The sequence below is a fragment of the Ursus americanus genome, chromosome 23 (genome assembly GCF_024610735.1).
Source record: "Ursus americanus isolate L20-20 chromosome 23, mUrsAme1.1.p, whole genome shotgun sequence".
NCBI classification, from domain to species: Eukaryota; Metazoa; Chordata; class Mammalia; order Carnivora; family Ursidae; genus Ursus; species Ursus americanus.
The window spans coordinates 18,190,155-18,212,221 of NC_142149.1; the positions used below are offsets into that span (position 1 = coordinate 18,190,155).

Sequence of the window (22,067 nt, forward strand, 5' to 3'; positions counted from 1 at the left end):
GGTTAAAGGCCCAGCTCTCCTCCAAAATTGCTTTCCTTCTACCAAGAGGCCAAATTCACTATGGATCCCTGGGGTGGAAGTTCCCTAACGAGCTACTGGATTCTATCTGCAATCTCACTCTACATTGGGAAACTGAGGCAGCATTTACTGAGACAGCTCCATGACCTTTGTTTCCATAGCAAATGGTCCTAGAAGGACCTATAAGTCATAACAAAAGACAGTTTTATTCTCTGTGAGGAACTCTAAGTTCCTTAAAGGCAGATTCATTTCTATATCCACAATACCCACCACAGATACTCAAAGACACATGTGGAGTGAGTGCAGGATTATTTAACCCCCACTTACCTGGGAAGGGGAAATCTGAAGGCTCATTAGGGCCCCACAGGGTGAATTTTTATAACTTCTGGGGCATTTGGTCCCTGGGGGACTGAGGTGATAATCTCAGGGACCTCCGGAGGAGAGGGCTAGCGTGCTGGGAGCCCAAGTGCTTCAGGCCCTGTCTGAAGACAGGGAGACAGAGAGACCTGAGTTTTTCGTTTGTTTGTTTAAGACTTTATTTATTTATTTGACAGATAGAGAGAGAGAGAGAGAGAGAGAGAGAGCGCACAACCAGGGGGAGTGGCAGGCAGAGGGAGAAGCAGGCTCCCGGCTGAACAGGGAGCCCGATGCGGGACTCAATCCCAGGACCCTGGGATGGTGACCTGAATGGAAGGCAGAGGCCTAACCGACTGAGCCACCCAGGCGCCCCAAGACCTGATTTTGAACCCCAGTTCTTGTTTGCATGAACTCTGTGACTTAGGGCAAGTTATTTAGCTTCTCTGAGCCTCAGTCCCCTCCTCTATGGAATGGGAAGTGCTTAGCCAAGGTGCTCCATGACAGTTATTGATGTCCATCATCTCACAGGGGGAGATTCTCCTCCCATGTTCCGAGATCTTGAGAGAAGAAATTCCAGAGTCTTCAGGATCCCGAGGCCTTGACGGAGTACCTGCTATGTGCAAGGTGATGTGCGAGGTGCTGGAAAGACAAAAAGAAATATGATCTTATCTCTTTTCTCAAGTGGCTCATACTCTGTTTGGGGAGGTGAAACATAGTCACTGAGAAAGCAAAATCCCAACCCAACCCACCGCCCTAGAGACAGCGTAAGGTTGATCAAGAGTGACAGCAAATGGGTGACACCATCATTATGGGGTGGAGGCAAGAGGATCTCTGCCTGTGGGGGTGGTCTTTCTGCTCAGAGTCCATTGTCTAGTCAGAAAGTGCTCGCTTTGACCTAATCTTTTAATACTCATTCATTTCGCTCAACAAATACTCATTAAGTCTTTTTGTTGTTGTTCCAGGCTCTGTGCTGGGAGGAGCTGTGTGGTTTCTGCACTCAAGAGGACTTCAGTTTAGAGGAAGACACGGACATTGAACATATAATGCCACAAATCGGTGCATATTTACAAGTTGTTATCAGGATCAGTTAAAGTGTATATAACAAGGGGGATCAATTTAGTTAAAGAACCAACGAAAGCCACTTTCAGGAAGTGATATTTAATTGAGTTCTATGAATGAGTAAGAGTTAGCCAGGCAAAGAGAAGAAGGGAGGGGAGCATTCCAGAAACAAAACAAAACAAAACAAAACAAAAATGAAAAACCCAGCCTGTGCAAAGGCCCTGAGGAGCAAGGGGCACACAGTTCAAGGACATAAAAGAAAGCCAGCTAAAGGAAGAAAGGTGAGGTGGTCAGGGACCAGATCACATAGAAGCTTCTAAGTTGTTAATTTGCTTTTTTTCCAAATATGAAAGAAGGACTGGCTGCAGCAAAATCCCCTGGGGTGCTTATTAAAAATGAATATTTGGGGGCCCCATCCCCACTGAAAAAGGTATTTGTTAGTATCCTAAAGTTGGGAAACCACTTTTCTGGGCCAGATACAGATTTCAGTGACAAATTGGAAAGGTTTTAAGCCCTTGCCCTATTAGATTTGTGTTCTAAAAGGGCCACTCTGGCTTTGGAAGGGTGCTGGGATGGCGGCAGGAATGGACCTGTCACAGAGGCAGCTAGTATCTCAGGGGAGGGGTGATTTGGTTTAGACCAAGGGGTGGGGTGGGGCTGGAGTGGACTGATTCATGAGATACTTTGTAGGAAGAACCTTTATCATTCATTACAGAAACATTTATTTATGTCATTTATTTTTCTGATTAATACATGATAGTTGCAAAATTTCAGAAATACCGAAAGATGAAGAAAGCAAAAGGTAAATATTTTGGTATGTATTCTTTTAGACTTTTTAATATACATCTGTATTCAGACATTTGGACCTAGTTTGTTGTTGTTTACAAAAATGGAACAATTCTGTAATACCTGATTTTCAAGAAAACAGTGTATCACGAGCATCTTTAGGTCAATATAGATATATATAATTTTTGATGTCTCAATGGTATTCTGCTGAGTGGATGTCCACTAGTTTCTCTGCTAGTCCCCTACTGATGACTATTTAGGTTGTTTCCAACTTTTCACATCAGTATAAACAACCGCTTTCCATCTATACTTATTTTTGAACATCATACTTATTTCCTTAGAATAAATTTTTGTTAGTGAAATGACTGGGTCATTGACACACTGTCTAGATTTAATCACATATATTCATATTGGGTCCTTAGGGGAGTTGTAGAGGAGGATGGCATCAGTCAGGGACCGGAAGTCTTCCTTTTGAAGGCCTTGAACTGTTACAGCCATACCCTGGCCTTTCCCAGTCTTTTCTTTCCCTGGCAAGGATGCAATGTGTGCGGTCGCATCTGGTGGGTTCGGGACCTGTCCCAAGCAACCGCCCCCAGCCTAGCCCCCTAGATGGGGCCTCCGCGGCCCTCCCAGTCCCTAGGAATCCACCCCCAGTTGCCCTCCCCCATCGCGGGAGTACGTGTTAGGGAGACGCTTAGGCGGGCAACGATTGCACCATCCACGGTTTGAAAAGGAAGTCGAGGAAGCGCAGGGAGGAAAGTCGAGCGTCCCGAAGGCCAGGGCCCACCAGCTAGACCGGGTCCCCTGCTGCGCTCCCTCCACCACTACTCAGCTGGGCTCGGATCCCGTGCCTTCCACCCCCTCCCCAGCCCAACCCTTCGCGGGGTGCCGGCCCTTTAAGAAGCTGTCACGGTGGCGTTGCTGGCCCCGCCCGGCGGGGAGGGCCGAGAGGGAGGGGAGGAGTTGGTGGTGGCTGAAGCCGGGGGGGGGGGGGGGGGGGAGGGTGCGGGGGGGGGGCTGGGTCTATTTTTAGCTCTGGGTCGGGTCACGTGACGAGAGTGACGTCTCCGAATGTTGTTGTTGGTGGCGGCGGTGAGCGGAGCCGGAGGAGCCGCCGCAAAGATGGAGGAGCCGTCGAGGAGGCGCTGCCGCTGCTGCCGCCGCCGCTGCTGCCGCCACCGCCCGCGAAGCCGGAGCTCGAGCCGCAGGGGGTGAGCGCGCCGCACCACCCCAGATCCCATCTCCCCCGGGTCCCCGCGACGCGAGGCGGCGCTCCCTCCTCCTGCCGTCGCTGCCCGCGAGCTCCCCGCGCGCGCGCCGCGCTCCGCGCCCCCCTTCCTTCCTCCAGGCGCCCGGTGCCAGCCGGCTCCCCCCGGGAGCATCGCCAGCCCGGGAGCGGGGCCTCGGGGTTATCGCGCGCGCCCCTCCACGCCCCTCCCGTGCAGGGGCGCGTTCCCTGCAGGTGAGGGAGGGTCGCCCGCCTTCCCGCGACCCGCACCCTCAAACGGCCCGGAGACCGGCGGGGGCTGCCTGATTTGCCCCTTCCCGGGCGGCGCGTGTTGCGTTGCAGAGCGACTGGAGCCCTGCACCCGGATTCTATGCAGACCCCTCTTCGCTGGACACTCCTTTCTTGGTGCTCTGAGGTGAGGGGCGCTGCCCACCCCACAGCGCTTCCACCCAGACCTAAGAACGCATCCTTGATTTTGTGTCCTTGACTTCCGTGCGTGAGGAGGGGGCCTGCGGGCCCACCTTACTTCTCTCTCCCATTATTCTCACCCCCTTCCCGGTGAGGCGTTATTGCGTTTGTTCCCATCCTCTTCTCCGTCTGACACCCTGGAGCCAGGGAGAGCTGAAAGCTCCCCTCCTTCCTGTCTGGGGTGGGTGCCCCCCATTTTTAATCCCGGGTCTGTATCTCATAAAGGCAGGGACACTGCTTGTGCCTTTTAACTTGAGGGAGGCTGCTTCCCTACCCCACCCTTCTCTGGGGCCCCGGGGAAGATGAGCACTGGCTGGGTGATAAGTAATTAATTTGGGAGTCTGGTTGTTGGGGGGCGGGGAGAAGTGGGGAAGGTAGAGGTGCCTCATTTGGGGAAGAGGGGGCCACCTGGTACCCCCACTATTGGCCTTGTGAAACGAGCTGTGTCCCCCAAGAGGAAGGGTAGCAGCTGCAGTTACTTTTGAGGGGGTGCTCAAGAGACCCACCGATCTGCCCGTGACCACTGTGCTTCTGGGACCTGGAATTCGTTTTGGTGATTGGGGGTGATGGTGGTGATGTTTGGGTTCACCGGGGAGGGGAGGAGGGTGCCAGATGGGAGGAACAAAAGGAGGCAGAGGTTGGGAGATCCAGGAGTCTTGGCCAGAGGCACTCCTGACCAGACGGCCCTGCAGGACTGGAGCCGGGGACTGGGTCTTGCCCTGGGCCCCTTCAGGTTCAGAGGACTTAGGTAGAGAGGGTCCTCAGTCCTAGTTCCAGGAACCAGAGCCCCTGCGATGAGGGCGAATAAGTTGAGAGGCTGGGCTGGGCTGGGCTGTGGATGGTGGGTGAGCCATGTTGGGGGCTGCCTGCTTCTTCATTCCAGTCTTCTCTCCTTCCTCTCTCTCCTAAACACAAAGCTTGGGAGATCTTAGTTCGCCCCGCCCCTTTTGAATCCTCTCTTTGCGCTGTTGTCCCCTTGGAGTTAAATCTGGCCTCTGTTTTGACAGGGCAGGTAGGGGTCTTTCTGAGTTAGAGGGGTGGGCCCCCAGGATCCCCACTCTGTCCTGTATACATGCCAGGGACCAGAGAGACAGATACCAGGTGCAAGTTACTTGGGGGCAAGGACGGAGGACATGTTATCCCTGTGCCAGCCTTCCCTTCCTCCCCAGCGTATCCTTCGGAGTAGCTGGGCCAAGTCATGGGGGTGGGGGGCAGCAATATCACATGCCCCACCCACTCCAAGTAGCTGCAGAGACAAAGGTTTGCTTTTCCTTCCCTAGGGGTGGCATCTTAGTTGTGTGTTTAGAAATGGGGCCTGGGGGTGGGGGGGTGTAGTTTGTGTTTCTGCATAAGGGGGAGGGGGATCAGCTATAGGAGCTTGGGGGGTGCAGTCGGTGCCGAAGTACCAGCTGCTCTTTAATAATTAATTCTTCCTACTCACATCCCTTTGAGGAGGGATGTCTGGAACACAGCATCAGGCTCAGCCAGCCTGCTAGAGGACGCACTCCTGTTGGGGGGGGGGAGAGACTGCGAGGGGGGGGCGGTTCTTGGCATTTTTGGAGCACTGTCGCTAGCTCATGAATGAAAACCTGATGCAGCCCATGAGGGGGCCTATTGTAGTCGACTTTGGCTAATTAAACTTTCTCTGCCTTTCTTCTCCCCTACCCCACCTCACCCCAGCCCCCGCCCCAGTCCTTTTTTGAATGGGGACCCTGTCTGGTAGTGCTGGGGAGGGGGTATGGGTCTGCCTGAGGTTTTAGGGCAAACAGACCCGGTCTTCTGCCCTCTGCCTCCATCTCCTCCCTCCCTCCCCTCTCATTCCCCCCCCCCTTTTTTTTCTAGAAATAGCAGCCTCCTCCATCTGGCTTGTGCAGATGCCTGGAGCTGCGTCTGAGCAGACAAACAGAAATGGGCCGATTGCAAAAATGAATTTGTCAGCCTGGTGCCTTTTTTCCTTTCCTGTTCTCTCCCCCTTCCCTTAGTTTGGGGCCTGGACATCCAAGTCAGCCACCCCTCCTGGCTCTGATAATCCTGGGCTTCTGGTGGCCCAGCCTGGGGGAGGCACAAGGTGGTGGAAGCTCTTGGAGGCCCCCCGGAAAGTGATCTGCCATGGTCCGAGTCAGGAGGGGTTGAAATGGGAGGTCTTTTGTGCCTTGGGATGGGATATGTGGGTTTGCAGCTCTCTGATGAGGACTTTGCAACAGATCTCTGGTTCTGGGCCATCTCAGGTTCCCAGAGTTTGGTTCAGACCTCTCCCCTGGCCATCTGTGACCTGAGGAGGGGACCCCAGGCTGCAGTGCTCAGGACTGGGGAGAAGGCTGCCTGGTGGTGCTGGAGTCCAGGTTCCAGAGAGGCCCTCGAAGGGACACCTGAGTCCCTAGGAATTGTGAGGGAGTTTTTGAGGGACAGATGCCTGCAGGGCAGCACTGTGAACTTCTGGCCTCTGGGTCCTTACGTTGCTTCATGTCTCCTTTACTTGTCTGCCCTTCTCCTCCCACTCTCTGCCAGAGTTTTTATTACTCATGAATGGGGTGGGGGTTTTTTGCCCTGCCTCCCGTGGTCTAGCCATGAGCTTGTAGGGGGAGGTGCACCAGGTTTCCCTCATTCCATGCCATCCTGGCTGAAGGTCTGGGGACTGGGGGGGGGGGGTGTCTGCCTACTTGTGATGTCGTGGAAGCCAGGCTGCCCACTGGTTTGGCATCTACATGTTCTGTCATCCAGAAGTGACACTGCTCTGGGCCCCTGACCGCCCACCGAGACCCTTCTGTAACTATAGGCAACAGCGGAATTTTTACCGGAGGAGGGACCAAATAACCAGGTTTTAACCATTCCCCTGTCCTTTTCCCCCTTCATGCCCCACCCCAGACAAGAGGCTATGCTTGTCCTGATTAGGCAGTGAACATTGCTTTGTTTCCCAGCGAGGCCCCCGTTCACTCAGGAGGCTTGACAGAGGTGTTGGCAGACACCCTCTGCAGGTGGATGGGGGCCCAGGGGTCCTGCTGCATCCTGCAGGGTGAGGAGTATGGCCTACTTGAGTCCTGACCCACATGGAATTCTCGGAGCCCCTCCCTTCCTCTTCTCTCCAGGGGGTGAAGATGATGGGGGCTCGGACTTGATCTTAACTTCCATTTTTGTGCCATCGAGGCTCTGCCCCTTCTGAGTGCCATGCTGTGGAGGTGCCTTTCACTGAGGAGATGGGCTGGGCCACTCAGGCTGCTGGGAATCGTGGGAATTTCTGAACCTGTGTTCCCCAGCCCACGGGAAAGGGTGTGAGCAGGACTGGGCGCCAGCCCTGGGGTGGGCACGGGCTGAGCTGCCTGCCCACGCGGGCCCTGCCAGGGCACCAGCAGCCCCACCTGCCACATTCCTGAGCTTGGCCTGAGCCCTGCGCAGCCTCTTTTGTCCTTGCCTCACACCTGTGCCTGCCAGGAGCAATCCAGCCCCTTCACTCTGCCTCCTCCTAACTCCCCATCTGAGTGCACCTTTCTCCGACTACAGAGTCCAAACCTTGTGGGTGAAAGCACAGGCAGCAGGCCAAGAAGACTTGAGGTCTTCCGCGTGTGTGTGTGTGTGTGTGTGTGTGTGTGTTCGTGTTCCTGTGTCCCAGCCATGCCTGATTCTGGCTCCTGGCTCCAAATGGACTGCACTCCTGGGAATCCTTGATGAGAACGCAAGGCTTACTGAGAATTAATCCTGCCAGGAGGTGGGGCTGTCCAGGGAGCAGAGCTGATTGCCGGTCCCTGGCTGGGGGAGCAGAGTCAGGACTTAACATCTAACTCCTTTCAGCTTCAGTGGATCACTCATGCTACCCCCCTTTCACTGCGTTATTGGAGGGCCTGCCGTCATTTGGACGAGAATGAATGAGGTCATGTCTGGGGTGGATCATGGGCCTTTTAGGGATGGGCCCAGGTGGGTGCCTGCGTAGTGTCTGAGGCTTGAAGACTAGCCATGGGGCTGGAGGGAGGTGAGCAGCTGAAGGAGTGGGGACAGGCTGGCAAATTCACAGTCCTGTAATACTGGGACATCCTCCATTACTGTGATGGTCTGGGCAAACCTACCGTTGGGGCCTTTGTACAAACTGGGAAAAGGTGTCCTTTACTCTGGGTGGTCTCAGCCTGGATGACCCATGGCTTGGCAGGCAGAGCCCAGGCTGGTTTTCAGACCTGCTTGCACAGGGCACAACCTGTCCGACACACACAAAGCCCTGGGCTTGGGCCCTGGACCCCAGTCCGGGGAGTGCTGGATGTGGGGTGTCTGTCTCTGCCTTTCCAAATTCCTGGAAACAGCATGGGTTATGGGTAGAAGAGAGGCGCTTACCTTCTTCCCTGGACCCGTTGTTGAACAGGGGAGATCAAGGCAGAAGCATATCACAGTTCCAGAGTGGGGTGGCACAGGGCTTAGGGAGGAAGGAGAAAGTGACACCCTGTCTGAGAGTCCCCGCTCAGGCGGCTGGGGCTGGGATACCAGTTTCTCCCTTACCTTCTGCCAGGGACTCCAGCCCCACATCTCCCCACTGCCACAGACAGAGTTCAGATCTCCCTGCGCTTTCTCCTTTCATGGACACCCAGTCCCACGTCAGGCACCCAAGCGGGTCTGTAAGGTCTCCCCACCTGGCAGTGGACACTGCCACCTGAAAAGGAGTTTGGGTGTGGCTACTGTAGCCATTTCCCTTCCTTGAGTGCTGGCAGCCTCACCAGTTAAAGAAGCAGCCAGGGTCTGGCCAGTGCTGCTGCTTTCCTCTGCTCCCCCTGCCCCCACCCCCGGGCAGGTGTCCCTCCTTCTCTTCCCCAGGTGTAAACCAACAAGCCCCGAGGTCTCCTTCAACTCTGTCAGATTCCTGAGCTGGGGGCCTCTAACCCTGCTCCATCTCTCCCTAGGGATGCCGCTCTGAGTGCCTGACTGCCTCGCCCCGAAGGATGGCCTCTGATGGGCATTAGAGGCACAGCAGCCCCGGGCTCCTGTCCCGTCCGTCTGTCTGTTATCGTCTGTCTCTCTTGACATCACCGCAGCTCCACCCCCTCCCATCCCAGCCCCCAACGCCAGCTTCCTGTGGGCCCAGAGCCGGCATGAACTCTCCCACCGAGTCGGGTAAGAGCTGGGAGGCCAGAGAAGGGCACCCTGGGGTGGTTTTGGCTGCAGGGGGCTGGGGGAGTTTCCAGCCCAGACCAGCTGACCTTCTGGGTCTGAGCTGTAAGGGAACGAGGGGGTCAGGAATGGAGAAGCATTTCGAGAAGAGGACCGAGGCAAACCAAAGTTACTGACCGAGGGGTAGAGCTGGAAGTTGGTGGGCTGACAATCCAGCCTGGCCCCAGGAGGACACGGGTCCGACTCTGTCCCCATGCCTGCCGTCTCACCTCAGGGGGCCTGCACTTCCAGTTCTGCCCGGCCCTGTTTGCCAAGACGGGCAGGCCGGAGAGGGAACGTGTGTCCCTGGATGTCTCTGGGCCGACCAGGGATGATGTTGGAAGGTCTCCTACAATAGCTGAAGCCAGCTTCCTTTCTGTGGTGGTTCCTTCTCTTCCTGGTGGAGGTTTCTCTCCGTTCCATGCTTTTTTCTTAGGGGAGGTTTGCAGGGTCTTTGGCCTCAGCCTTTGTTGGGATGTGTGGTACTGGGAGGGGGGTTGTGTCAACACGTCGATAGAGGAGTCTCTGCTCTCTCCTTTGAGTCTGGGTAGACTGCCCCTTCTCTTCTTGGGCCGGGGACATGTGGATGCCTAATCTGGGGACTTTGACTCTGCGATGTCCTATTCCCCTCTGCTCCTAGGAGGCTGCCTAGTGCTGCCAGAAATAGTCTATGGGTGGGACCCCAGGCAGCTTTATGTATGGGTGGGTCTGGGTGTATGCCCGTGAGGATGTGTCCAAGTGGCCTGAGCCGGACCCTCAGGAGTTTCCCAGGAGGGTCACGGGTCAGTGTGGTCAGAGTAATAACTGCCTTCTCTCCCCGGCTGGCTTCTTCTGCACAGTCTTAGAGGGCCAGAGTCTATCTTGTTCAGCTTTAACCCCCCACGGCCCAGCCTCACCCCCACGAAGGAGTATTTTCCCTTCCTTTAGGGATAGGGGAACTAGGACCTAGAGATGAAAACCCATCTGTAGGAAGGAAACGGCATGGGGGGCGGGGGTGGATCCAGGCTGCCTCCCATCTCATTGCTTATCAGCAGTTTGCTGGACCTGATGCTTGCTCTTGTGGGGACCCGATGCTGGTGCTCTGTGGCGGAGGTCCTGACAAGGCTCCTGGGCCTTCCAGTAGACCCAGGGAAGCTGGAAGCTGGTGCAATTGTTTGGCTTTGTGCCATTTGTTTTGGTCAAGCTTGTGCCCCCTCCCCTTTGTCTCTCCGGCATAACGTACTCAGGGTGTGGCTGCAGGCAGAGTAGAGGGCCAGCTGGTGAGGGCTGGACTCTTCAGACTCCCCAGGTCAGCTTCGCCTCATGACCCCCCCTTCTGCAGGCTTTGCAGTCCCCCTTCGGAGCCTCCCACCTCTGGCCTTGCCTTCATTCAGCCTGGACGGGCTATGGCAGGAGGTGGACACGGAGAGGTCTGTGGGACTCCGGGGCTGGGGGTGGGCTGTCAGGCTCTGACTTTCTGCTTTCTCCTCTGAGACTGGTCTGGCCAAGGGAAGGGAGAGGCCCGGTGGGTTCTCCCCAGTCCCTGGCCCACCTCTGCCGGACACTGGCAGCAGTGCCAACGGCTCCTTTCCTCTGAGCTACTGTGCTGACCTCTCTAGGGGCCGCCTACAGTCACACCGAGCCTGGGTCAAACCGTGGGCCAAGGGAACAGAAACTGCCCAGAGGCATCTGACGGTGGCTTGGGAATGACATTTCCCAGCTTTGGGAATTTATTCCCTTACAGCGAGAGGCTACAATAATCAACCTTGGCTAGATGAGGTCACTGGGTTGCCTTTCCAGATGCTGATGGTCCAGGTTCCTCTTGCAGCCAGTTCTGCCAGGGCTGGTGGGAGTGTGGTGGTAGATGGAGGTGTCCAGCAGCGGCAGGAGCCAGGCAGCCTGGGGGGAGGGCTGTGGAGCCCGGCCAGGAGGGGCCTTGGGAGCGGGGCTTGTAGAGTTGGCCTCACCTCCTGGCTGGCTTTCCAGCTCCCCCCAGCAGGGGGAGATGCTGTCTTCTCGTGTTTGGAAAGGAGGGAGAGAAGGAGGGGGCCAGATACCGGGAACCTCATTTTAGGACTGTGGAGAGGCCTCGGAGCTGGGATTGTGGCTTGGGGGCAAACCTCGGAGGCTCTTCCCATCCAGTTTTCCTGGGGCTCCGGGGCTGTGTCTCCTTGCAGAGGAAGAGCTGCTCTGGGCCGGGGAGATGGCCACCTTCCACACAGCTCTCTTTTCTAAGGGGCCCAGCACCTGCTATTCCCAGAGCTCAGAGAGGTGTCTGGGCTGGGGCTGCTGGTACCCGGCGCCCGGCCCAGGCCTGGAAACCACGTGCCTTTGGACTCCATAGAAGTAAAATGAAACCATAGTTGGGCAGGTGGGGGTTCACCTTGCCGTGGATACCCTGAAGGAAGCCCCAGGAAGAGCATGGGGCCCTGGGGCTGGGGAGAGAGATGGGAGTGATGAGAATGGGTAGTCCCTAGGACCTGGGTGCCCTGGCCCTGAGCACCTCGCACCCTCTTCTGAATCCCCGAGATTCGCCCCTCTTTCCTCAGGGCACAGAACAGCTCTGTTCCCTGACTCCCTCAAGTTCCCTCAGTGTGGGAGCTTTCGTATTTGGCAAGTCCTTGAGTATCCCCAGCATGCCCAACCCTGAGCTCAGCCTGTGGGGAAACAGAAGAAAAAGATAGGATGGTCCATCCCTGCCTTCCTAGCAAATGAGTCAGTGAGAGAGAATATCCTGGGCAAGGGGCGGCAGGCAGAGAGAGCAGTTTACTTGTGGGGCTCACCCCTCCTCCCCGGGGAACGGGAGCTGACTGACTTACCTCTGGGCTGGGCTGAATGCCAGCGTTGGACCCGACTTGCCACTTTTGCAGTCTTGGGAGTACAGGCAGAGGCCATCGATGGGGCTGCCTCTGCTTCCCTGAGAAGGCCACTTCCTGGTGTCTGGCTTCTCTTCAGGCCAAAGGGGGCTTGAGGAGTGAGGCTTTCTTTCTTTTTCTGGAACTGGTCATTTCTGCTCCCCTTAGTGGGATTAAAGGACTGACAGAACCTGCCTCCTGTCTGGGCTCGGCCTGGCCAGGCTGGAGGAGCTGGCCTGGGACCTGGGACCTAGGGCTGCTCTGATCTCTGCCCTGTCCTCTGTGCCATTGCCCAGAAAGGAGGGCAAGAGTGAGGCCCGCCGTGGGAGCCAGGTTCGGATGGCGTCAGGGCCCCAGGAGGAGGCGGCCAGGTTCCTTAGCCCCAGCGTGGGAGGGGAGACAAGCTTCATGACAACACCTGCCTGCCCAGCACCTCCTAGCACGCTCCACACTTTCTCTCCTTCCTTTTCCCAGGAAGGAGGGAGGGAAGGCAGCTGCCCCCTCTGGGTGACCAGAGAAACTGGGGCATGGGTGTGGGGTGGAGCCAGGAACCTCGGCGTCCTGCCTCCCAGCCTCGGGCTCATGCTCTGCCTCTGAGCCCCCGGGGAAGGCAGGCAGCCAGCCCCAGGAGAAGAAAGTGGGTCAGTGCGGGCGTGGGGCGGGGGTCTGGGAAGTGGACTCCTGGCGTCCCTTCTCCACTTAGATGCCCCCTGGCGCTCCTGTGCTCACAGTAGGTTGGGATCTGCTCCGCCCTACCCTTCGCTGCTTCATCAGTTGAAAGGGATTGAAGGCTCAGATGGGACAGTCAGAGGCAGGGTCAACCCTGAGGGGATGTGAAAGAGGCCAAAGTACGCGTTCACGTTTTTCTGGGACTTGGTTTCAGAAGAGAGGGTGCAGCCAGCACCTCGCACAGAACCTGGCCCCTGGAGGCTCCCGGGTGGTGCTGACGGGCTCCAGCATGATGGGGCTCAGAGGGCAGGAGAAAACTGGAGGGCAGGCAGGCCTGACGTCTCTGGGGCCCCGGGGCAGCTGGCACCCCCTGCTCTATCCAGGGCACTCCTGAGCCAGCCCTTGGATTTTTATTGCGCACAAAGAAGACTTGCTTTCTTCTGTTAGGTCAGGGCCTTACCCCAACCTTTTGTGCCCAGGAAATAAGAGCCTGGAAGAGCTCAAGGAGCCAGCTTTGGGCTCTTCCCCTCCTCCAGATTTAGAGGGTTAGGAGGCCCGAGGCCAACCTCTGAAGAAGGGAACGAGGTCATTGTGGCCTGGAGGGCATGGTGCTCGCTCCCAGTGGAGTTCACACACCCTGTGCGTGGTGGGTGCTCTGGAAGATTTGTGGGATGACACATGGGAGAGCTGGATGGCTTGGGACGAAGAAGACAAATGAACCACAAGGAGAGGGGCTATAAAGCGGGAAGGATGGAGGTTAGACATTAGGAAGGCCTTGTTGTATCACTTGAATCTCAGAGGAAAAGAAGACACTTGTCCCCACCCCAGGCCTTGTCTCTGATCCTCCCCTGGAGGATTCTGGGAAGTGCATTGAGGATTGTCTGGCTGTCTGACACTGCTTCCCACTTCATGCTGTTACGGGAAGTCCTAACAGTGCTGGGAACTGCCCTGAGGCCCAACAGGGGTTGGGTGCCCCATCTCCTGGGTACACCTATCTTCCCTTAGCAAGGAGTTCTCTTTCCTTGGGTTTCTGGCTGCTCCAGGTTCTGGGGGCCCTGCTTTTGAGTCATTGTAACTGATGACTTCCTCTCCTCCGGAACAGGGCTCCCTACCATACTCTCCTGTGCCTGGGGCAGGCAGGGAGAGCCAGGACAGGGCTAGCCAGCCCTTCTGGTTGCTCCCAGCGTGGGTGGGTGGAGTCCTGAGCTGGGAGGGGCTGCTGCCCCCGGCATTCTGGGCTGCCTTGAGTCTGCTGCCCATCACCCCGCCGAGGGGACCTTGGTTTTCTCTTCCCTTCCTCTTTAGAGAGTCTGGTTGGCCAGGATGACGTTGGGGCAGGAGGTGGTGAATGAGGTCCCCAGGCCCACCCTGGGGTGTCTCCCAACTCCAAACCCCCGTGGGGAGCACTGCTCCCTCACCATTTTTCTAGAGTCTACCCTGGCAGAGAAGCCGACGCTCTAGACCTTTGTTCAGGTCCTGTTTTCCACCCCCCACCCCAACGTACATCTTATTATAGAAGACCAGCTAGTCCAGGGCCTGGGAAAGCCCACTTCTGCCACCTGCCCTGTCCCTGTGCTCCCCCCACCTGAGGGCAGGAGGCCCCTTTGCTGTCCTCCCTGCCTGGCGAAGCTGGGCCGCGGGAGCCATGGCTACCGTGTCCTTGGTTCGCCAGCTCTTCCAGGGCTCCCAACAGGAGGGTGAGGTCATCCAGTCCAGGAAGGACAGGTGTCCCTGGCTCCAGGCCTGGAGTTGGGGGCAAGGAGAGGCCAGGAGGGGGCTCCAAAATAGCAACCGTGACATCAGGAAGGGGGAGGGGGACCCAGACCCAGGAATAACCAGGCTATTAAAAGGTTCCAGTGAGGTCAGGGGGCCAAGTGGGATCTCTGTACCAGTGGGAGGCACAACCTGAGGAGAAGGGACGAGCCAGCAGGGTAGGCAGGTGTCACCAGTCCTCGTGGTGCACTAGCCCGAGGTCCCATCAGGGCCCCAGGAGCCTGGGCGGCTGTGCCAGGCTGGGAGCTGGGAGGGAAGGGCTGGCCCCTGGCGGCTTCTTGCGTCTTCTTAGAGGGGCTCCAGCCTCACGTCTGTTTCTCCCGGGGTGCTGGGGGGTCATCTTATGTGTTCATGGAAACCCTGGGGCAGCTTCATGTGCTCCTTTGTGTAGGAGGCAGTGGGCTGTGGTGGTTAGCACTCAGACTGGAGCCTCAGACGTCCCGGCCTTACCATTTAAGCAGCTGTATGACCTAGAGTGAGTGACTGCAGTTCTCTGCCTCAGTTTCCCCACCTGCACCTATCTCCTGAGGTCATCGTGCAGAGTAAATGAGGTGACGTATGTGCTGCTGCTAGCGTTGCACCTGGTACATTGCCAGGGAGGAGCTGCCTGTGCTCCCACGGTGGGCAGGTGCTCCCCGGTCCCCTTCCATGGTTAGGGCCATGGTTAGGGCCAAGCTTCCTGGAAGGAAGCTGAGCAGCCCCTGGAGGCGACACCCCTGATGGGTAGGAGGAAGCTGCCATTTAGCTGCTGCTCTGGGGTCTCCCTTCTGGTTGAGGGGGCGGGGAGGCACCTTCCAGCTCTGAGGGAGGACAGGAGTTAAGTCAACTCCCATCTGGCTGTGAGGAGGACTCCAGGAAAGATGTGAGGTTAGGCCAGGTGGCCCTGTCTGCCACCCTCTCCCAGACCCTTCTGCTTTCTTTACCTGCTCTGATGGCGAGAGGGAACATAGAGATGGAACCTGGCTTTTGGGTCTCCAGCCCCTCGCCTGCCAAGAACAGCGCCAGAGCGGCTCCCAGAGACATGGGTACTCCCGCCTGTGCCCTTCCCCGGCCCAGCCTCTGGCCACCCGGCTCCGCGGCCTTGGCCCTGAGTGCGGGCCCTCCCCTGTTCCCATCCCCCTGCCTGGCGCTTCCTCCTGGGGTGGAACCGCCTCCCCCCCTGGGGCCTCCGCCAGGCCCGGGCTCCTGGCAGCCGGCCGGCGGCTCCCTGAGCATGCTCCACCTATTTATAGCCAGGGCCCTCCCCCAACTGCTATTTCAGTCTCCTGCCAGCTGCCGGCGGCTCATTCGGGAAGAAGGAGCAGGGAGCCAGGCCCAGAGCTGTCACCCAGGGCTGGGAGGGAACACAGAGAGCCCGCCTGCCTGCTGAGCTCCCCTTCCTGTCCCCTGAGCGCTCAGCCATATACCGCGGCTCCCGGGAGCTGGGGGAAGGCCGGTGGTCCGATGCCCCTCTAGAGGAGAGCTGGGCCCGCCGCTCCGGGGCCTCCTGGCTCCTCCTGCTGCCAGGAGTGCCCAGGCCGGATGAGGCGCCTCCCCATAGCCCGGGTCCCAGCGGCAGTGGCCTAAGGGAGCCCCTGAGCAGTGAGGGCTCCGCCCGAACACCTTTCCTTTGGCCGACTTGCGCCTCCGGCAGCCCCCTCCCGCCTCCGGCGGCCCCCTCCCTGGCATGCTGCTGGTGCCCAAGGCTCAGGGGCTCGTGGAGATGCTGCAGACCATCTATGAGACGGAATCCTGTTTCTCAGCAGATGGGATGTCAGGCCGGGAACCATCCTTGGAAATTCTGCCTCGGACCCCTCTACACGGCATCCCTGTGGCAGGTAAGTGCCTCGGTGTCCCCGCCTGCCCTCTGCCATCGGGCATCCTTGTCCCTGGGGTTGAGCATCTGGCTCCAAGCATCGCCCAGGTGGGGTTCTGCCTAGATCTTTGTGAAGGGCTTTGTTGAGAGCATGGGCGGTCAGGGGAGCCATGCTTACTAAGGTGGGCTTCCCTGCTCTCCCTGGCCTGAGCCTGCCTTCCCGCCATGCCCTCCATCTGCACTCTGCTGCATTCTTGAGTCTCTTTGGCCTCCGGCAGGGTGGGCATAAGCTGCTGGGGGCTGTGGATTACCGGAGGATCCTGGCCTAGTTGGCACTGTGGTCGGAGGGGAGGAAGTGGGTCAGTGACCTGTCTCCCAGTGGCCCGCTCCCCAGGTCTGGGCAGGGGAATAAGCCGTAGTCGAGTGTCCAGAAGGTTCAAGGCTACCCCAGCTCCTCTGGCTGGGCTCTTGGGGGCATGTGGCTTCTGCAAGTCCGCAGTCAGGCGTTCCCGGGAATCCGATGTGATGCATTTGTGGTGGGGGCAGGTAGAAGCTGGCAGCTGGGATGTCAGGGGTCCTGGCTTCCTTAGCTGCCCCATCTCTCCTTCCCTCCGGCCTTGGTTTCATCCCCTCTCAGGACGGTGAAGGAGTGTTACTCCGGTTCATTGGGGCTTGAGGACCCCCTAGGCCTGCCACCTTCTCAGCAGGGACATTTTTGGCTCTTGGCTGGGGGTGGGGTCTCCCAGAGCAGGGCCACTCCCTCCCTCCCTCCCTCCCAGGAACCTGTTGGCAGCATCAGGCCTTTCTGGCACAGCCTTCTCACCGGGCCGGCACCACAAGATGCTTCTTCCAGGGAGGGGCCTGCTGGACCCATGCCCGCTTGGTCCCTCCTGGCAGTGGCTTGGCACTTGGGTGTGGGTGTCTGTGTGCCTCTGCACGGGGAGCCTTTGCCTCTGGATACATGGGTGTGGGTCCCAGGCTTTGCATTGGAAGGTGGGAGCTGGGTGCCTACGCACGTACCTGTGATTTGGCTCTAAGCCGTCCAGGGATAAGGTGGCGGATGGATTAAGATATGTCAGAGGATGAATGTTTTGGGAAGTTTTGGAAAATCCTCGGAATGAGGCCTGCCATCTGCCTGGGCAGTGGTGTCCCCATAGTCTCCTAGGGTAGGGGCCTAACCCCAGGAGCCAGCCCTGCAGGGTGCCCACACAGGCCTCTGGGATGGGGGCATGGCCTCGGAGGTCAGCCGTGCAGGGAACTGACACCATCCCCCCGGGAGGAAGCGTAAACACAGAGGACTGCTCTAGCCGTGGTCTGCTGGAGCCCGTGGCTGTAAGTGAGGGCCCTGCCTGCTGACCCCTGCCCTGAAGCCTCTGAGAGTCAGGCCGGTCTGTTGGAGGGCAGAGGGCTGACTCGTGGAGTCTTGCTTGCAGGCAGCTCTCCCCCATCTGACAGATGCCGTACCGGTCCACCCATCCTGCCCTTTCCCCTCGCTGTCCCTTGCCTCCCAGCAGCAGCTGGCCATTGGCCTGAAGTTTCCCCCTCAGCATGTTCTCTTACCTTCTTTCAAGTTAGACCCCAGAAGCCTTGCAGGCTGGAACCCTGCTGCTCTCATCCCTTTCCTAAGGCTGCCTGTCCCTGCAGAGACCTCCCCCCATCCCAGCCCCTCTCTCCAGATCCCCATGCCCCCACCTGCCACACACACACACACACACACACACACACACACACACACACACTGCCTAGCCTTCTGATCGGTGGTGTGGTCCATGCTGGCAGGAGGGAGGCGTGAGTCACCTCAGCGGCTCGGGGAGAGGGCTAAGAATGTTCCCCCTGCGCAGCTCTGATGCTGTGTCTGTGACGCGGCTGGGGACAGATATAGGCCTGGAGCTCGGCTGCCTTGTTTTTTTTTTTTTTTTTTTTTTGGACTCTGGAATGTAAATAGATGTTTCAAATAGAAACGCTTTAACCTTTGGGTTAAAAAAAAATCCACCCCGGATAAACACGGCCATGAGGGCCCAGGCAGCCTGGTGTTCCCCCCCCACCCCCGCCTGCCTCCTCTCCCCATCTCTTGATTAGTCTCCAGACAGGATGCAGAAGCCTGTGGCTAAAAAAGCAGGTGTCCAGGGACGCTTCTTGGGCAGTGTGTGTCGCCAGGCCTCCCCAGCTCGAGGGGTTGGGGAACGGGGCGTTCCGGGGTGGCTGTCTACCCTGGACTCTGCCTACTCTGCCAGCGAGTCTTTGGAACACTATTTTAGGGCCATCCTTTGCTCCTTGGACTGTCTTGTGCACGGCCATTCCGCAGCACCATGCCTGGCACATGGATGAATGAATGTTGCTTTTAAGGGGCTGGTGTCCAGGGCTGAGGTCAGGATTCCTGGGTTCTATTCTGGGGCTTGGCCCTCTGGGTGAACAGACAGATGTGGTGAGTTGCCCCAGTGGGTGAGCCAGAGTCTTGGCAGCGGGAGCCCCCCTCTGTACTGTCCCTTGATGAGGGGAACCGATCGCAGCTTCTCATAGTGCCATAGGGGTCTTCCTTGATGGATGGGGTCTCTGCCTGGCTTCTCCACAACAGCCCAGCACACAGTGGGCACCCCCATCATTCAGGCCTCGTTGCGGCCTAGGGAGCCTCGGAGCTCGAGCTCCTGTGTGGGATTCCCAAGGACGCAGCGCTGGGGGATCCCCTGTTTCCCTTCTGTGGGCCCTGGATTCCCCTGCGGCGCGGACTGGGCAGCGCTGATGCTTGGGCATTGTGCAGGATTCTATGAGCAGACATGGAGGAGGAGTCTCCTTTCCCCGGTGAGGGAGGGTGTGAATCCTGCTTGTGCCAGGAAGGGATGCTGCGAATGTTGGGAAGTGCCATGGGGTTTGGGTTCGGTATTGGGGTTTCCCCTGGATAGTCTTGTTCACGTTCTTCAGACCATTCCAAGCTTGGCAGGGTGTGTGGGTGTGTAGGTGGAGGGGTGTGGGGAAGGTAGGAAGGGCGAGGCTCAGCTGGGAAGGGAGCTAATAATGTCCTAAGTGACAAGGGTGTCAGGTGCTTTCCTTACCTTGTCTCTTTTAGGAAGGTATTATTAGCCGTGTTGTACAATTGAGAGGGATCAGAGAGGTTAAGCAACTTGCCCAAGGTCACAGGGCAAGTGACAGCTGGGATTTGGATTCAGGTCTCTGCGTAGGGCTACTGCTAACCCACACAAGTGTTCCTTTGTGTACAGTTTTTAGAGGTGGCCCTTCTTCTGGGCGGATGCTTCTTGCCAGAGCACGTGGCTCAGCCACCGCAGCGTGGGCTAGATTTCAGCCCCAACTTGCCCCTTTGGCTGGGTGTCCTTGTGTAACATACGGTCTGCGCAACCTGGCTTTGTGCCTCCTGAGTGTGTGCTCCTCGAGAATAGAGACCAGTCTGGCTTTGGGGGGGCTCCTGAGCTCTCTGAGAGGAGACCTTGTTTTCTATGAATAGTGGGAACCACTTGGTCCGCTCTCTCCCTCCCTGCAGGGAATTTAGGGGAGAAGGGGGCACAGGCACGAAGTTGAACACTCCATCCCATTCAGACGGCCTCCCCTGCCCCCATCCCCTCCTACTTCATCCCCTCTTCTTGTTTTTGAGACCCTCAGCTGTCCCTTCCCTGCTGCACAGCTGCCAGACAGGAAATCAGATTAACTGTGTCCACACACACAGCTGTAACAGCTGTCAGGCTGGAGGCAGAAATGAGTGCAGCCAGCCTGGGGACACTATGAGAAAATAGTTCTCAAACTTTCAGTTGTATCAGAATTACTAAGGGAACGTATGAAAGTGCAGAGCTCCAAGCCTTGGCCCCTTTGAAGCGTTCGGCTTCTGTAGGGCAGCCCAGGAACCAGCATTTTGGACACATGTCTGGTGACTCTGATGTGCTTGGAATAAGGGCTGTGTGGACAGAAGTCGTGTGGATGGGGTCATGGGGCCTCGCAGCCTGCCAATGGACGTCACCAGCAGCCCTGGAATGCCTGGGCAGGCTCTGGGATTCCTTGGAGCAGGGTGGACTGCAGAGGGAGGAAGGCTGTCACCCCAGTCAGAGGCAAACCCAGTCCCCAGCAGCCTGGTGGTCTGCGAAGGGAGGATGTCTTGAGACGCTGGGCAGCAGGTGTCTAAACCCCAGCTGGGGTGGGGGATTATGGCAAGTGGCCAGGTGGGCAGGTGGGCAGGGCACCCTGCTGGATGCTCAGGGCTGGGTTGACCTTGGGGAATGGAAGCAGAGCCCCTACCCTGGGGCCCCGGCTGGCCACCCCAGGTGTGGAGTGAACAGTCCCGGCAACAGCTGCAGGCTTTGAACGAGGAGTGTGCCTTTTAGCTGCCTCTAGCTTGGTGCTCCAGTGTTTCCTGGAAATGGCCAGGCTGGAAGAAGTGAGTCTGTTTCTCCTGCAGATAGCAGCCTGAGATCAGTGCATAACCCTGTCTTCCCCAGCGAGACACTTCGTGCCTTCTGCCAGGCCTCCGCACCCCTGAGGCTTAAGGTCCTGCAGAGGCATGGTCTGCCTTGAGGTTTCTGGGGGTTCTAACCACTCAGCCCCCTTCTCTCCTGCGCTCCTGGGCTCTGGTGCCCTGGGGCCGACTGGATGTGCTGTCTAGACCCCTGAGTCCCTCATGCAGAGTTCGGCTCCTCACTCCATCTCTCATTAAATGCAGGAGCAGCCCTCAGGGTTTCTGCTGGTGTTTTTTAGTGGGAGGCAGAGAGTCAGAAGACCCTGAGTAAGCCATAGCCCCTCTGCCTCCTTTCTAGATGCCGTGGGACAAATCTCTTTCATCTGTGGCCTCCCCGGCCTCTGTCAGTTTGGGAAGTTGAGTTGCTGATCTGCAGGCCCTTCCTGCACGGACGTTCTAAGAGCCTCTGAGGTCAATTGCACATTGCTTCTACCTTTCAAAAAGAGGGGCCTGGGAAGATGTGGGGTGGCACTGGGCAGAGAGCTGTCACAGTGAGGCTGGAGACCAGAAAAGACTTTCTGACTGCTTGCGGTTGCGGCCCCGAGAGCAGGGAGAGAAACTTGTGCGCATCTGTGCTAAGTAATGCTTCTGAGGGACCGGAGGGACGCCACGGCCGTGGGCTGAGCCGCAGAGGACAGAGCAGCCCTTCTTGGAGGTAGCGAGGCAGGAGAGACAGCCTGTGCTGTGGTTGGGAGGAGGCTGTTCCCAGAGATTCTTCTCGCATGCTGGGATCTAGCTGCCGGCCACTCCAGTGTGTGCTGCGTGGGGCCCATGCACGGGCCGGGCTTTGATCGGGACAGGACCACAGAGTGACCTCGGAGCGGTCTGAAACCAGAGAGCTAAGGCCTCCTTCTGGCAGAGGTCTGAGCTTGGCGTAGTTCTAAGTATTTTTTTTTTTAAAGATTTATTTATTTGAGAGAGAGTGAGCGAGAGAGAGCAGGGGCAGGGGCAGAGAGAGAGGAAGCAGACTCCCCACTGAGCAGGGAGCCCTACATGGGACTTGATCCCAGGATCTAAGATCATGACCTGAGTCAAAGGCAGATGTTTAACTGACCGAGCCACCCCGGCGCCCTAAGTATTTTTTTTTTTAAAGATTTTATTTATTTGAGAGAGAGAGGGAGAGAGGGCGGGCATACAAATGGGGGAGGGGCAGAGTCAGAGGGAGAAGCAGGCTCCCCGCTGAGCAGGGAGCCCATGTGGGGCTCTCCATCCCAGGACCCTGGGATCAAGACCCGAGCCGAAGGCAACTGAGCCACCCAGGTGCCCCGAGTTCTAAGTATTTTATTTCACGCACTTTAGAAACATTTTGAGAAGCGGTCCAGAGTCTTCACTAGACTGCCAGTGGGGTCCAGGACACACACAAATATCAGGAGCCATTAGTAGTAGCCCTGACCAGCCACCCCTGAGATCTTCTTGGGCCCAGTGCCAAGCTCCCCTGTGAGTCTGCTCCTGAGCCTGAGAGCCCTGGGAGGAAGGTACTAGCCTTACTCCCATTTCACA

The 22,067-nt window shown here is 57.6% G+C and overlaps 1 protein-coding gene across 8 annotated transcripts in view; it reads left to right on the plus strand.

Moving 5' to 3' along the window:
• The first annotated feature begins 3,272 nt into the window (after positions 1-3,272).
• The window catches only part of HDAC5 (histone deacetylase 5), a 35,819-nt gene continuing 17,024 nt past the window's right edge, over positions 3,273-22,067 (plus strand). For 2 of the 8 annotated variants that reach the window (XM_045814548.2, XM_045814545.2), the window contains exons 1-3: positions 3,274-3,431; positions 8,794-9,004; positions 16,059-16,133. Coding sequence is in view for 5 of the 8 variants with exons in the window: in XM_045814545.2 (XP_045670501.1) it covers positions 8,983-9,004; positions 16,059-16,133 (97 nt within the window). In the remaining 3 variants the exon portion in view is untranslated. Of the gene's footprint in view, positions 3,432-3,790; positions 3,864-8,793; positions 9,005-15,594; positions 16,134-22,067 lie in introns of those variants that run through there. The other 6 variants (XM_087854334.1, XM_087854333.1, XM_045814547.2 and 3 more) reach the window with 6 other exon arrangements.